The following is a 17377-nucleotide window of genomic DNA, read 5'->3' as shown; positions in this document are numbered from 1 at the left end:
ATGGAGGAAGCATAACTTGATAGCACCATCTGTAGGCAAAGTAAGTCATATGAAACAGCAGTGTGACATGGCTGCCAAAAAAAAAAAAAAAAAAAAATTGCCATGCAGGCTTCTGCTCTTTTAATCGAATGAGGGTATCTCAAATGAGGCAAGATTGCCACTCTACTCCACTAGTCACCTCTTATCCCACATGATTTCCTTTTGAAACCCCTCATTTTTAGAAGATTGTTGCACACAATGGAACATGCTCAAAGAGCAAGAAGGAGAGTGAGTCAAGTTGAAAATGTGTCCTGTGAAGAACTTACATTATTTGGCCTGAGGAAAACTCGGGTGACAAAGAGGGTTTTCGTAGGAAGTGTGTAACACCTGGGGGGTTTGTGGTCATGAGGGAAGGTAGGGATGCTCATGAAATGGTGGGGATGCATTAGTTGTCAGGTCTGGAAAACCAGGGGCTGAGGTGCTGACTATTCTTTAGAAGACTGCCACAGAGAGCCACCGCTCGACTTCCCACAGAGCATCTGGGTACCAAGGAAGCCGTCCGCACAGCCACACAACTGCCGGGTATGGTCTCCACAGATCAGCTTTCACCCACCTCTCAGTACTGCAGCAGAGCCCGGTGTGGAACCCAAGCACAGAGGGGTTCCCTGCCTCTTTCCACATGAGATTCTCCCTCCCTTCCCAAACGGCCACCAGTGGGCTCATGAGACTTTGTAAGGCAGTGACTTTTAGAAAATTGGTTCATTTTCTAAACTGCAGTAGGAAGTTAGAAGTGGTAGAAGCCTGAGGGGAAAACCCTATAATCAGACTTTCTCTCCCTATTCGTCAATTTATAGAAATTGAATATCATCCCCATTCTTGCACCTTTTACCCTGTTTTGTGTTTTTGAAGTAATTGGTTGCCTTCAAATTACTATCTTAACTGCCTGGTGATGTTCTTATTTATGTTTCTTTGACTCTATGACCCTGATATTTTCTAGAGGTAGCTGGTATCGATTTGAGAGCCAGCCAGAGTAGTGAGTAGAAAACAGGCCTCAGCATCAGAAAAGTCTGACCTTAAATCCCTGCTGTGCCACTTCCTAGCTGTGTGACCATGGGTGAGTTAATATACATGATGATCGTGTATTAATTTAATCAAAGAATGTTTGTGGAGCACCTACTATGATGCCAGTTCAGTATTTGTTTCTGTTGCCATGAAAAATGTTAAAGGGGGAAAAATAGCCTCAGAGTATATAAGATTTTGGTATAGTCCCATATATCAATTATTTATTTTCTTATGGTAGGAACAATGAAAATAATACCTCTGGAGTGTTGCTAAGGCTTAAAATAGATAAAGTTCCTAAGAGAAATTAAATCATGTTGATTCAGCAAATAATTTCCTTCCTTCTTTCTCTTCCCTTTTTTTTTAACCTTCCTTTCAAATGGACTCTTGTTCATGGAGGAGTGCCATACATGGGTGCTCTTCCTGTGTAGGTCAATATAGACCTAAGATGCTTTAAGCTATAATATCCCTTATTCATCTACCCTTGAGGCACTAACAATATCTTGGGTATGCTCTGACACTTCTCAGGCCTGTAACCTTATGAATGTACAGCGTTATCTAATTCAGTTCTGAGCATTTTGAAAAACTTTAATTTTATGATGAAATATTTTATTCCTGTTAGTAGAGACCATAAACTCTTTATAGTTGCCAAGAAGTTCTTTAGCTAACTTGTTTTTCTGGCATTAGCCTAGATCTTACAACCTCCAGGAGGCGTCCCCTGACCCCTTAGATTTAGTTAAGTGTTTCTGCCCTGTGATCCCTACATTTCCCTATCTTGGAAAGCAATGTAGTGATATGTCTGTAAATTCAATCCAGCCTTTGGGTCATACAATCCTGGATTCAAATTCAGATCCATCTCTTAGTGGACTCTGGCTAGTTACTTAACCTAAGTCCTCTTTCCTCATCCATCAACTGCAATGAATAAAACAGGGCTGCAGAAGAGCATACAGGTTAAGTGCCTACACAGTGCCTGGCACATGGTAAGCTATAATAAACAAGTGTTAGGTGCTATTATCATCACCATCATCATCACCACCATCATCATTGTGACACTTCATTATAATTGCTGGTTGAATATGCTTGTCTTACCCAATTGGCCAGGGACCTATCTTCTCTGTTTTCCCTTTGTCCCCAATGCCTAGCAGTTTTGAACACATCCAAGGAGTTTAATAACTTGATTGTTGAATGGTTGAAATGAGTTCTGGTGGCCTAGATGACAGCAGTGGCTGCTGCAGTTTCTTTAACGCATCCTGCTTGAGTCACATAATTGTCATCTTTTACGCCCTCAAAAATAATGAGATGAGTCCATGCTCCTTTAAGAGTTAGTCTACCTCAGAGTAGATTCTAGAAAGAGCAGGTGAGATTATGTAGAGCCTACAGCATCCCAGAACTGGGAGGGACTTCCCCAAACTCCTAACTCACCCCTTTCATTTTACAAAATACATGTTAATACACATCCTGCTCAGCTGAGTTAGATGTATATGTAATTGGAGGGCTGTTAACCTGAGAAGAGAGATTTAGAAGACAATTGAGTCAGAGCAATATGATATTTTTCTAATTTTACTTTTTTCATCTGTCACCATCTTAGCTGTAGAATTTGCTTTTTATCCTTCAAAGATAACACTTAGCTAAGTACTTATAAATTATAAGTACAAAATGATAATTAGCCCAGAGATGATTTTACTTCTAAAGGAGAAAAATGTGGTATTCACTACAAATATAAGGAATATCTACCACTTATTAAACAATTCATTAAGGGAGTGCACCATAGTCCTGCTCACCTGCTTTCTAAATTTTATCACAGAGCATATTTTGAATGAATAATAATCTAAAACTGCATTAACAAAAAAATCATTTCTAATGTAAGTGAGATATGAAAAAATTTTAAACCATGTAAATACTCGAATTACTCTAATTCTAAGATTTGTCATTCCTTAGAGGACAAAATTTTGCTGTAGAAGTGCTTCATTTATACCTCCTTGGAAATGGAAGACCTGAGGCCAAATTCCAGAATGTTTTTAGAAGTGTTTTCATTTATATCTATTGTATTTACCCTAATACACCATAGGAGGGCAGCACTCTCCTGGTTAACTTAAAACTGCTCATCTGCTGACCATCTCAGAAGCATTATCTGAAGGAGTCCAAGACATCTCTAAATTATCACTTAGATAGAAAAGCTGTTGGAAAAGATAAAAGGAGCATGAAGGAATTCATCCTATAAGACTCTGAGTTTCTACAAAAGGGAATCATTGGGCTAATCAGGCTACAAAATGACAAGCATAGAGTTGAAGGAGGAAAAAATAAAATAAAAAGAATTCCCCAAAGTGGAGAAGATAGAACTACTTGTTACATTTGAAGGACTTTTATTGAGTGTGATATTCTGAACACCAGCTACTCAATGAGAAGCAGATCTTGTTCTTATTAATAGGTAATAATTAATAAACTACTCTGCAACAAAGATTACCTATGAAAGGCTCCCTTCAGAAATGATGTTCTCTTGAATGAACGCAAATCAAGCCTGTCTACTTTGCATCACAGACAGCTTTAGTGTGTTTTCAATCTTGTAAACAAAAGCATCAGCAGTTTTCATGAATTTTGGGATTCTTAGGCAGATTTTGCTGTAATGAGGATATACTGGCCTTTGAAAAGTGATACTTAGGCCTGTGAAAGTAAATTCCAGTAGAACCTCAATAATCCAAGCCTAGTAAATCTAGGTTTAGTGATAATTTAGCTTTAGTATTATCTACCTAACAAATAAGGGAAGAGATTTGCTAAGCAAATACGTGGTCTAAGCAGTTAGTGAGAGGACATGCAGCAATTATTTGAAAATAATTGAATTTTCAAGTCAAACTCAAAGTTTAACTTTTTTGCAAAATCTTTTTGCAGAAGTATAACATATGCATTTCTAACCAGCTTCTCAGGTGACTCTAGTACAGTCAGCCTGGTACCAATAAACAGACTGTCCTTTGATTATTTTAGAACTCTCAGCACATGGTCTTTCTTGGAGTGGATGATTAACATAACTGATCAGCTTTAAATATGGAGTTTTGATAGTTAACATTTTGTTAACCTAGCATGAGTTATATTATGTGACTTTAAAATGTCAAAAATATAACAGAAGTAGATTTCCCATTCAGGTTAGCTTTCTCCATCAGTCCAAGTTACTATCAATTCACTATATAACAAACCTACTATTGCGGCTAACAAGTCTTGCTTTTGATTAATAAAATTCTCAGAAAACTATAAAGATGATTTCTTCCTCTGATATCTGATTAATCATGGAAAATATTGTGTTGCATGCTTGCTTTTTTCAGTGTAGTTATGGGATTGACAATATGCCCATGTGTCCTGACAATGAAGGCAGTTATCTGAATATATTCCATTTTGGTTAAGCAGATCTAAGTGCTAAGCAAGTAACTGCCATCATGTTCAAGTTCAGAACTTGAAGATCTTTCATTATATTAATAGACCCCTTATTTTTAGATGTATCCAGATACCAAATATGAATGGCCACATATGTCCTAATGTACTTGAGAAATCTCACTACCAGTTTTGCATCACTAATTTTCAAATACTGGATTTAATTCAGAAAAACGTCTCTTCTATTGGCATCATGCGGTGGGGGGGGGGGGATAAATGTCAGATGTTTCTATATGAATGCACATTCCTCACTAAATCTCTCAGGCAACTGCTTTAGTTACTGTTACTAACACGATGCTCTGTCATCTCTTTGTATACATGTCTAATTTATCAGTTTCTTGTAGATTGTCAGCAGCCTGCTGCCTCCGTACCGCCACAGTGCTCACAACTAGCCGGGAGGCAAGACTGCCCAACTGTCAGGTAAATTCGGACGTCCTTTCTCTTCTCACCCAGCTGCATGTCAGATCCATGGATCCCAAGCTCTCCTTTCCAACACCATAACTTCCTATCCATAATTATATTTGCTACATTTTATCTTAAATATGGGCTATGCTAACATATACACTGGCTACCTGAAGTCTCCATGTGCCCAGCGGAAATACAAGAGAGCTAGAGTTTATTTTATTGGCCACTGGTGGGTAGACTAAGGGCTGCCTTCAGCTCCCTTGTACGAGTAAATGCTAGGATTAATCCAGTGGTTCACTACCTTCCAAAATATAAAACCTGGAATTACTAGGATGTTTGCCCTACTTTTTCTTGTGCTTGACTTCTGCCCTTAGCATATATTTCTCAGACAAATAAGCAAGAAGAATAGAAAGCGTCCCTCATGTCTGTTCCAAGACAACTTTATGAGTGTTTCTGTTTTTTTCTCCACTCACGATCCTCATTAAAACTGATTTTGAAAAAAATAAAAAAAATAAAAAAAATAAAAAAAAAAAAACTGATTTTGAAGGGTGGAGAAAAACTTACAGTTGGCCTTTTAAAAAAATATCTGCGGTGATGGCTCTCTTTATGTGAGATTAACTGAAGAATTTTAAAGGCAGCTTTTCATACTGCTGGACACTAAATTGAAGAGATTGTTGACAATCTCTACTCCAGTGAAAGCTTTGCGAATCCATCATGAATTTACCTCCATGTGGGTGAACTCCCACTCAGCATCAGAGCACCCCCTCAGGACCTTGCTTACATCTTTGTGTAATACTTCATCTCCAGTTAGTTGCCCTCTGACGGTGTGACATTTTTGTAGCCGGCTGTGGCTTTCATAGTCTACTTTTTGTTCTTCCCCTATTTTAGTGAACATGTCACTCTTCTACCAGGACAAGGCTGTTTTTGAGTAGGGGCAGGCCTAAATATATTTCAGTGTATGTCAGGAATAGATGTCAGTAGCAGGCTGCCTGTGGTCATGGGTTAGAGCCACGCAAGCCAGCAAGCCACAGATGCTCCGCAGAAACACAGCGGCAGCCAAAGCCCCTGTGTGGCTTGGTCTCAGAGGTGGTCGTGCGGCCATTTGGAGAAGTGAGACGTGGACTAAGCAGGAGAAGGTCCATGATTCAATAGGTCCCAAGCCAGTGTCTCCTGATGGGTGTCTAGTCTGCCGACAGGATTCCAACAACAGAGTTTTTACTTCCAGAACATTCTTTGTGAACATATGAATGCCATTTTATTGCGGCAGCCAGCTGCAGAGTCATTTTAATTATGTAAGTAACTGAAAATATTATAAATGTGCAGACCCATCGTAGTGGGACTCTGTGTGTATAGTGGTAAAGAACATAGAGTCTCACCCCACAGGCCATTGTCTGACAAGCACCCCACCCACCCAGGACCTGGGACAGCACCAGGCACACCACCAATGGTCAGCACCTATTAATCACAGGAATGAGTAGATGAACTCTGGAGGAGATTGCTTGGGTTTAAATCCCATCTCTACCCCCTGCTAGTTGTGTAATCATGGAAAGTTGCTTTTGCTGGCAAAGATTCTGTGTGTGTATGTGTGTGTTGTCATAGTCATTGTTGTTTTCACTTGTAAAGTAAGGAAGAGAATAGTTTTGAGGGATTCAGTGTGGCACAGGCCTCATGCATAGTGTGCTCTCACTGTTACTATTACTAACCGTTCTTAGTACCTAACCATTCTTAAAGGCAAAGTTCTGTGGCCTCTTTCTTTAATTTGCGTGGGGAAAGAATGGAGAAGCTTCCTTCCTTAAGTATTTCAATTAGGTAAAGAATGGGAAGGCCAATGGGGGAATTTTTTCAGTTTGATTTTATTTCACATTGCCTTTTTTTTTTTTTTTTTTTTAAGGAACTAGTTTGACTAAATGGTTACCTGCCCCAGTTCCCAGTTCCGTATCTTCTGAGCTTACAGAATTTAGGTTGCTTGCTTCACAGGGATGATTTACTTTAAAGAAAAGCAATTTAATGAATTACAAATGTTTCCAGTTTCTACTCATGTGAATACAGCATAGGCCGGGTTTCCATGGTTCCCATTGGGGTCCCCACAGAGAAATGATAAAATCCATATAGACCTGAAGAAACTCCATTTCAAAGTCACTGGGATTATAATTGGCTTCCTTCCCAACCATGCCTGCTGCCAAATGAATCAGATTTAATGCCCTCACTGCTCTTGTCACTTTGTGGCAGAAAAATTAACAGCCAACATTTAAATTCTTACCGTGTACATGACATGTCACACTTATTAATCATTATGATGCCTAGAAGGTAGGCATTATCACACCCATTTTTAAACCAGGAAACGGAGGAGAAAAGAAGGTAATGTGACTTCTCCAAGGTCACCCATCCTGAAAGCAACTGAGCCCAATGAGTCTGGCACACATTGTCCTAAGTACCAGGGTATGCCACTCTACTGCTGGGAAAAGTTCACCAATTTTAATTATGCTGTGAAGAGCATAATCAGAGAATTTAAATCACTAATGTTGACTCTTTATCCCTGAATTGAAAAGGAAGGGGCATTCTCTTAATGAGAAACATGAGAAATAAAATCTGCTCACTATGTTGAGTAACTTTAGATCAGTGCTCTCTCTCTCTCTCTCTCTCTCTGTTTCTCACAATAAAAACCATTTTACACTTCCTTCAGCTCATAATGTATGTTCAGATAACTTTTTAGGTGTATGGTTTTGAATAAATGAGCATTTTCCTCATATTTTCCATATATGTTTCTTATAGACTGATTCTGTTAGCTAAATTATTAAAGTTATTTATAGATAATAAATATCATGTAAAGGGAATGCCCAATGTGTGGCAGCCTTGGATGTAATATTTAAATATATGGAGATGTTTGAGATTTAGCACTTCTCCCCTTCGATCAAATAGTCACTTACTTGGACAAAAAGAGAAACTTTCTGAGGAAATACTCATTTTTATGTCTTAAGCCTACTGTTTACAACATGATCTCCCTACAAAAAGCAGTTCTTAAATGTAAAGGTTGAATAACAAGTGGGTTCCTGAAGGTGGTTAGCAATCAGAACTGAATACAGCCTATACCTGAAATAATTGGAACTTATCAAATATTTATAGCTAAATAAGTAAGCCAAGAACATATTTCTTCATAATCTATGTAGTGTGATTGTACTTTATGCAAATGTAAAATATTAGAAATTGTATAATATTAAGTATTTATGATCCCTCACTTTATGTAAGAAATCTGAAATAATGAACAAATTTTTAAATCATCATGACTAACATAATGCGATGGTGTTGGGCCAAACTATAACCTGTAGTTAAGCTGTTGCCATACCCTCCAGCTGGTCAAGCAGAAATGCTTATTTTCTTCCAGAAACCAGTATCGTACTATATGTTCACTAAGGAAAAGAAGAGAAATACTTGTCTTCCTTGATTGGGAAGAGTATTTGAACTACATGAGGTCTTCCAATGCCCTTCTTATATAACATGACCACCCCATGCTACTTGCCACAACTTATGTTGAATAGTGTGTTTAGTTCCCTAAAAAAGAAACTTGTTCTAAATCATGCAGAACTGGGAGAAGCTCTGTTAGGTCTGTGGGAGTCTGTAGGCTGCTGTGTTTCCTGGGCCATCTGACTCTGTCTACAGGGTGGAGGAAGAGCCTTGCCATGCAATAATCGTTTTAATCCTTGTGCTGAAGCTCTAGCTCTCCCAGGGTTACCTACCATGTTTTAAAAATAGGTAGGAAAAATTATTTTTATCACTGGTTGCTCTAACTAGTACAGAAGAGCACTCTCCTCTGAATTCATAGCAGTTGAAAGAGTTTGGGAAGTAAGGATGACCTCAAGCGGATCAGTATTTTACATAATTATAATTTTGTAATAAAATTCAAGAGATATACTTGAAGGATAATAACTTCAGTACCAAAGATAAGAAGGATTTTTTAAAAAGATTGTATTTATTTATTCATGAGAGACACAGAGAGAGGCAGAGATATAGGCAGAGGGAGAAGCATGCTCCCTTCGAGGAGCCCAATGTGGGACTCGATCCCAGGACCCCAGGATCACATCCTGAGCCAAAGACAGATGCTCAACCGCTGAGCCACACAGGCATCCTGATAAAAAGGATTTTTAATACTAATTCTAATGACTTTAATGATAATATTAGCTTTAAAAACAATAAATAGATAAAATAAAAATTATTTATTAAATATTTATTTATTTATTTGAGCCATGGCTCAATTAAATGGCTATGATTTGAGCCATGAATAGTTTTCTCAAATATTATTCCTGGCAGAAATGAATCCTATGGTACTGAATTTCATAATATGTGAGGGAGGAAATGCAGAATTTTAGAAAAATGCCAGTCTTTTTCAATTAAAAGAAATCCCCATAGTTGTGTGTCCCCCAACCCAATTAGTCGTCTTTGATAAGGTCCAAACCCAAATGTGTTTTGTAACTTTAGGAAATTCAATAATTATATTCCTTTATCCTTTAAGATTATTCATCAAGACATTAATGAGCCTGGACATTTATGGATTCATTTAAACTGAAGGCTCCCTTGGGTGGCCCCCGGGTGGCTCAGCAGTTTGGCGCCACCTTCAGCCCAGGGCATGATCCTGGAGACCTAGGATCGAGTCCCACATTAGAGTCCCTGCATGGAGCCTGCTTCTCCCTCTGCCTGTGTCTCTGCCTCTCTCTCTCTCTCTCTCTCATTAATAAATAAATAAAACCTTTAAAAATAAATAAATAAATAAAAATAAACTGAAGGCTCCCAAAGGTGGTTGTTTGGAAGCGTGCATTATATGCTCAACATATAGGAAGTTTTAAAACTGTCCTATTTTCACTGCCAAATAAAGCAAATAGTGGGAACCCTTAGAGCAAATTAGGCTTATCCTACAGAGTTTGGATCTACCAGAGAACTGTAGGGTCCTCTAAAGCTTTGTTCTAACATTGTCTACATCCCCGGGAGCTGGTTGGAAATGAAGATTGTCAGGTCCCACCCCAGACCCATGGAATCAGGTGCCACATTTTGCCAAGATCCACAGGTGATTGGTGCGTACATTAAAATTTTAAAAGAACCGACTTGAAGAAATCTTGCAACTAATCCGGAGACCTAGGCGAAATGAGACTGTGTACAGAAATGGAATGGAGCGACATTGGGGGAAGGATTTACGTGTCATTTCCCTAACACGTTTCTTTCTTTTTCTTTTTTTTTTTTTTTTTTGGGTGCATTGTTTTTGAAAAGCTGCAGTCATCTTAGCATGCTTTAGATTTAATTCTTTTCTGTGTAAAATTTGTGTTTATGTTTTTAAAATTTCTATGAGAAGGTTGTGTCTCTCTAATCCTTACAAGTGTGCCTGGCCCCCTGTGAAGGCGTTTCTTGCTGACATGCTTGTTTCTCCTTTTCAGTCCTGACCTAGCTCTCCCTGCCGAGCAGCCACATTCCAGCCCGCAGTGCGCCCCTCTCCACTGTCTCTCCAAGCCTCCTTACCCCTAGTCTTCATCTCCCACGGATGGATATCTAAGGTGAATGCTTTGTAGACACACACAGGACACTGCCCGAGATCCAGCGGGTGTTGTCTTCTCAGTTGTGAGATGTAGGATTGGATTCATGTTCATCCTTTTGGAAGATGAGAGAAAGTTAAGAAGAATAACACAAAGCACAGACTCCAGTGTGATGAAACATTTTACGGTTTCTGTAAGTCATGGATAAAGTTCTGCAATCAAATGGCTATGATTGAGTTAAATAAAAACAAAAATAAAAGGAAACAGGAACTATGTATCTCAGATGACTGGCTTTACCTCGATAGCATAAGAAAGACCTAAGACCATGTAAAAATACATATATTGTAAAATCATCTTTCCTTGTACTTCAAATTCAGCTATAGAAGTTGATTCCAATATTTTTTGTCATTGATATTTATTTTATACTTTATTTGCCACATCATTTATGTCTATAAAAATCATTTCTGTGAGAGGTGAACTTATTAATTCCTTTATTTTTAGATACACATAATTTGCTCAATTAAGTATGAGTTTTAATTTAGTTTGAAATCTGGAATTGGCCAGACTGTGGTCATATTTCTTGCACAAAATAATAAATGAGGTGCATCGGAATGTTAACAATAACTGTATTTTGCTGCTACACTGATATTGTTTATGCACTTATTTTCTGATCAGTAGCTCATTAACTGCTGGTTCTTTTTTTTAAACTAGAATTCTTCACTTTACATTATTAAGTAAATCTAAGAAAGACTATGTTATGATTCATTGACTTATTCAACTTTTGACAGCATCTTTAATTTTTTAAAATTGCCGACAAGTAGATGCACTGGTGCTGCTCCTTTGTGTGTGTGTATGTGTGTGTGATAATGTTAAGAAAGCTAAATAACATGAAGGGAAAAAAAAAAAGGTGTGTTTATTTAATGACCAGAATTTTTTTACTTTCCCAAATTCAGGGTCCTACTATGAGTCTTTCCTGCAAAAAGGTATCAAATGGGAAAATAGATAGATACATACATAGATAGATGTAAGTTAGCCTTTGGTTAATTAATTTATCCAGAAAGTGTTCAACTTTGATTAAAATTGTATGTTTTGTTGTTGTTAGGTTTTTTTCATAATGAATCTTCCTTGCCAAAAAAAAACAATAATAAACCTTAGCTCATTGTCTACTTTTGACAAACACTCAGGTGCCTACAATCATTATATTATATTGAGATAGTACATGTTCCTAGTTTATTTACAGATTCTGCTGGGTAACTTTTATGACTTGATTTAAGGCAATGGATTTTCATAGCAAAGTTTCTTTTGCACATAATCTGACAAACAAGGAAAACAGCTAATTGAGCTGAAAGGTCTAACACTCCTGGGCTCCTTAACTATCAACTATTGCCCACACAATTGCTCCTAGCCCTGATTCCTTGTCTAGTCAGGTAGCCTTAACTTATTTAAAACCATGACGGTTTGACCTTTTCATGTAACTATACCTGTAAGTTCTCTTCAAGACAAAAACAACCCTCACCATTAACGTAAAAGGTAGTTAACAATGCAGGGCTCTAACAGTGGGGATCTAGTAGTGGAGATCCCAGCTTAATGAGTGGGAGTGGGTGGTACATTAATGTGTGGTCCATCAAAGATGGCAACCAATCGGTAATCATCAAGCACAGTGCAGGAGCTTTCATCACTCGTAAGCCTGTTAAGTAGTGGTCACTATTACCAAAGCAACCAAGAGGTTTCGAGTTCCTTATATGAGTGCTATTTTCAACAGTGTCATTTATTATGCAACTTGGAGTAACTGGAAATCTACCAAAATAGAGATTCAGGTTCAAGTGCAGAAACAAGAAACAAATCTTCACCAAGTCCAGATCGTGGCAACCTAATGTTCTGCTCTTTCCTACCTGCATTGCCTTGCTGTTCCTAAACATTTTCTTCATTTTATTAGTGTTGTATCTGCCTGGTACCAGTATTACTGAGATAGTATGGATTTTGTTGGAGTTCAATTAAAAGAAACTACCCCATCCCCACTCCTGCTTTTTTTTTTTTTTCTTTTTTTCTTTACAAGCTTCATGTTTTCGGACCTGAGAAGTGGCATAGCTGCTAAGTTGACTTTTAATAAAAACTATTTGTGCCTGAGGGAAAATATGCCTTTTGAAAAAGTACCTCAGAACGTCTTCTTATATTGCCTCGTCAATTTTGTTGGTAGTACAGGGAATTCAGCAGTAAGAATTGTCTGTGTGTAACTACAGGGCAGTACTGCCTATTGGCAGTGCAATAGTCTTTCATGCTCCCTTTCTCTGTATTTATGACCTATGAAAGCCAAGTTACAGACAAAACATTTATTTCTCTCCATGGAAAGTTTACCATTGAGTCTATTATATACTGGTTTTATTTCAGTTCTTTATCTTGATAGAGTGGGAAATGCTTGTTTTGAAATATTAATTCTATAAATGGTTAATTTTAGCAAAATTTTGCCAAGAAGATATAGAAACTTGGAAATAAATTTCTAATTTTCAGCACAAAATTAGATACTAGTCCCTAAGCTGTAGGAGAGAATTCCATGTATTTACACTGTGGCATCTTTTAGTATAGTTTGAACTGAGCCATATCCATATTTATTTAGAGGCATTTAAAAGAATAAATATGTGTAGCATTGGTTAAAATTGGTATCTGTAAAAAAAAAATCAGGATTCAAAAGGAAATTGAAAAATTGAGGAATCCGTGAACATCAAAAAGAATGAGCCTCAATAAGACTAATTGAAGACAGACTTGGAGAATAAAAACCAACTCCAGAAATACAATAAAAATACTGGCTAATTATTGGGAATACAGTGGGCAAAGATTAAAGGTAACCAGCAAGAGTGGTTAGCAAAGTAACTAGGTAGTTTTTTTAAAGTAAGCACAATTACCATCCTAAAAAGATGTTATTATGCAGAAATGCTTCCATAACTGAGGATTTATCTTATCTAAAAAATTAAATTTTATTTAAAGGAGCAATAAATTGCCTTTGACCTGAGTGCACAGGGGGTATACAGGACCCTTGGATTATTTTTCCAATCAACTTCTGATTCATCAAATCCCTTTCATACATCCAATTCTGCTTCAATAAGAGGAATTTGGAGAACTTTGAGAAAATAGGAAGTTGTTAAATAATTAAGAAAGACCTATTTAAAAAGGTGAAACTTTTATTTAGCCTAAGGAAGAGGAGGCACAATAGTGATCTTCAAGAAAAGGAAATTTAACAAACGAGAGATGCTGTAAGCTGTAGATATCATTATTAAGCCTGGAATAAGAAAAGCTAGGTCTTTAGTGTGAAGGATTTATATTGCCTCTATGAAAGAGATTTTTAACAGTGAAAAGTGAATCACTGAAATTGATAATCATAAGGAATATTGATTTTTCAAAAATTAAATATTATTGGTTGTCTAGTAAGAATTGAGTTTGGTGGCAAGGTATCTTGTGATAATGTATTATAATTCCAGGATTCCATAATCTTATGCTTCGTTTGAACTGAAAAATACATTAAAGTTACAAAATATTTTATCCCTTGAAAATAAGATAGCAATCTTCATTTTTCCAAGATATCTGGTAAAAACCAAGATCATTGGTATTATTTTTTCTTCCAGTTATATTTCATAATATCTTTAGTAATTTTATTATAAAAAGCCTCAATTGTCAGAGTCTAAAAAAACAAATGTCCTCAGGAATACTTTGGAAATAGAAGGTATGTAATCTCTTAGGGGGGCAAATGCCTCTCAAGTTTTATCTTTTCTTAAAAGGATCTTCAATCTCAGTATTTCCTCTTTCTAATGCTTTGGAAAATATTCCTGTACAGTTAGGCCTTCTGTTTCAAACAACCATGAAACGTTGGTCAAATGAACCAACTATGAATGTGGACAGTAGTAAATAAAATCCTCTACAATTCTCAAGTAGGAATTACAAAATATGAAAAAGAAGAAATGAAATATATTTTCTACTAGGATAAGAATGGCAAATTTAATGTGTAATTGTTATAATCCAGCAGACAAAAGACATAATCTTTCTTTCAGAAAGACACATCAAGAAAAACTAATCAATTTCCAGTAAGGAACTGTGCTGATTCAGCCCAAGGAGGCCAAACACCTTGATATTGTAGATATAAAGTAGGACTAGATTCAAAAGGAATTCTTAGGACAAAGTTCACAATTAAAAAAAAAAAAAATTGTCCTCCAGGGTTTTTTGTTTGTTTATAAACCGGAATGATTTAAAATAATCCTTGTATTTAAGATTGCAAGAAATTTAGAAGGATTATGTTTTCAAATACAGGGGACGTAATTCTTCAAAAAGCTGTTGAACTGGAGTTGTGAGAGATGGCATGATCAGTGCTGATAACAACAAGTAATTTTTACCTTGTAATCCATTTCTATGGATGATGAGACCAATCTAGCTCCCGAGTGACCTTTTCCACTGTCTGTAATTACCCCCCAGATGAGTTGCATATGTAAGTAAATTCATCTTTATTTAAATGCCAAATTAACTGCTAAAGTCCCTGATTTGTTGCATTTGTAGCCTGATCCAATTATGTTGACATCTGAAAGATTTTGTCAAGGCATCTCTTTCATCCTTCTTATTCAAAGTATAACTGAAAAAGATATTTAGTATTGAGATATGTTCCCCAATCGAGGATTTTCCAAAAGTAATATTCTACTTAAGAAGAAGAGGAGTAATTAATTGCCTTTACTGTAAGGGTGTGAGTACATAAAAGTATGCGTGTAAAATGTTTGCATGAGATATTTCACATCATGTAAGCTTTCCCATATTCATAATACAAACACTATAGAAGTCTTATTTCTCTTGTTATCTTCTCTCCATTAGGAATGTAAGGAGATTACTACCTATATCTGGTCTCCTTTCCATATTGAAATGCATGGCTCTAATCCTCAATGTATTTTTGTCCCTTTCCTCTGGAGTTATTTAAATTTGGCTGATTTAAACTGACACCTGGATAAACTACCAAGCCAGATTATTTCTGTGATTGGAGTTTAAGTGCTGTGGAACATCGGTCGAGAACACATTTTTATTTGAACTTCTCTTTCAGAATTATTCTCTGATCATTATGGTTCTCTAATAAAAACACTGAGAAGTAAATCGGATGCTTTTAGTGTGATTGTATGTTTTTCTTTCTAAAATGTCATTTAAAAGCAAAGATCAGAGAACTATAAAGAGAAATGTCATCATTTTGTTGACAAATCCTTATTCAATAATATTGAATATCCAGAATGAATCATTTTGTCATTTAGGTTTATAGATATGATTATGCACCAAATCTTAGAGGAAAGAAATGATTTTGCCATTATTGCCACAAAATTTTTAAGCTCCATGGTTTGACTGTTAGAGTCAATTAAAGAAATTCTTTGAAAATCTTTTATGATATTTTTGTAATCTACTCAGTGTTTTTATTTGCATGACTACACATATATGATGAACCATACATGATTCTGAATTGTATTTCTTTCCAATATTAACATTTGTGTAATGTGTAGCCAACCCTGATTTGTACACTATATAATTGTTGTTGTAACGATTCTGCTATTCCTACATTTAATTGCAATTTTGTTATTATGCCTTTTGGGATTAAATGATGTGAAGTGTTTCCACCTACAGATAATACCATATGAAAACATGACTAAAAGACTGACCTAAGAAACTCTTTTGTTGCTAATCATTTTTTAAAATCCAAATTTCAAGGGAAACTTGTTCTCAAAGACATATGCATTTATTTTAAATTCAAAAATGTTCTTATGAATTTATTATTGCTTGTCCTTTTTAATTTTTTTATTGTGGACAATCCTAAGTGAATGTCTCATGAGAGAATCCATATATGATATGTGCTTGTATTTGTGTAATCTGATCATGCACTCGATGGTTGGAAAAGGCACTCCAATGCTAAGAAAATAACCAAAAGCCAATATATCAATTCTTATACCTTGGTTTATGTTACCAACTGAATATGGTGTAATGCATAACTCTTTCCAGTAAATAAACTGGTTATCTTTTGTTCATTTCATCTATGCTACCTTTTTATCAGTTTGAGGAATTTTTCTGTATATCAGTTTGAGTTGTACTTATCAAAAAAAAGAAGTATATGAACTTCTATATGATTTATATAGTTATGCAAAGAGCCCTTATTTGAATTAAAAATGAAATGCTGTGCTTTGACATTTCTACACATTCCTATTAAGTTATGTTTATCAAATTTGCCCATTTTCTCCATTTGTCATGTCTCCCACTTGTAATCTTTTCTAAAAGCGTATTTTGGTAGGAGGATGCAATTAGCTGAATTAGATTAGGAATTTACCAACATGAAGAAAATGCCTGCTCTAAAAAAGAAAAAAAAAAGAGGAAACATTATTTTAATGAAAGAAGGATGAAGTTTGTATGCTTTATTTTGGGACACAACCCTTCTTTGTTCTTTTTCATATGAAGGAACAGCAGAGTCCAGAAACTGAGGAAGATTAATTTACTAGCTCCTTCTTCAAATATATGTTGGAACAAATCAGCTGCATTGGGAATCATCTGCTCTCACTTGGTTTTATCTCAGGAAGCGAGTTAGAGGGAGAACTAGACAGGATATGGACTTCTGTAAGATTTTGATGTGTTGAAATTTCTAAGGTAATCCTCACCATAACTCAACAGATCAATAGGCAGTACAACAATTCTAGCTAACAGTTTCTGCTGACCTGTTGCATGAATCAACACTAGAAATAATAGTCTAAACTTTCCCCCAAATATCTTCTTTTTCTCTTCTGAAAGTTATTGCTTCTGCTGGAGGTGGGATCCCTAGGTCTGTTTGATCCATGATCTTCTCTTACACAGTGAAACTGATAGTTATATTCAAACGCTAAAAACTGGATCAGCCTCCAAGAGCATCAAGAAAGTTTCTACTTATCCCTGCATTCTGTAGGTGATTTGGGTAGCACAGCATCCCCATGGGGGGAAGGAGGGGGAAAGGAAGAGTCCAGAATTGA

General features: G+C 36.4%; 1 protein-coding gene across 4 annotated transcripts in view; it reads left to right on the top strand.

Moving 5' to 3' along the window:
* BICD1 (BICD cargo adaptor 1) overlaps positions 1-16416 on the top strand; it is a 226567-nt gene extending 210151 nt beyond the window's left edge. The window contains exons 9-10 of one of the 4 annotated variants that reach the window (XM_025455551.3): positions 4803-4878; positions 10284-16416. In XM_025455551.3, coding sequence (XP_025311336.1) covers positions 4803-4878; positions 10284-10371 — 164 coding nt within the window. In that variant the 3' untranslated portion in view covers positions 10372-16416. Of the gene's footprint in view, positions 1-4792; positions 4879-10283 lie in introns of all 4 variants that reach the window. The other 3 variants (XM_025455552.3, XM_025455553.3, XM_025455556.3) reach the window with 3 other exon arrangements.
* The last annotated feature ends 961 nt before the right edge of the window (positions 16417-17377 follow it).

This window comes from Canis lupus, chromosome 27 (genome assembly GCF_003254725.2).
Source record: "Canis lupus dingo isolate Sandy chromosome 27, ASM325472v2, whole genome shotgun sequence".
Classification (NCBI taxonomy): Eukaryota; Metazoa; Chordata; class Mammalia; order Carnivora; family Canidae; genus Canis; species Canis lupus.
This window is presented reverse-complemented; position numbering and strand designations above follow the sequence as displayed.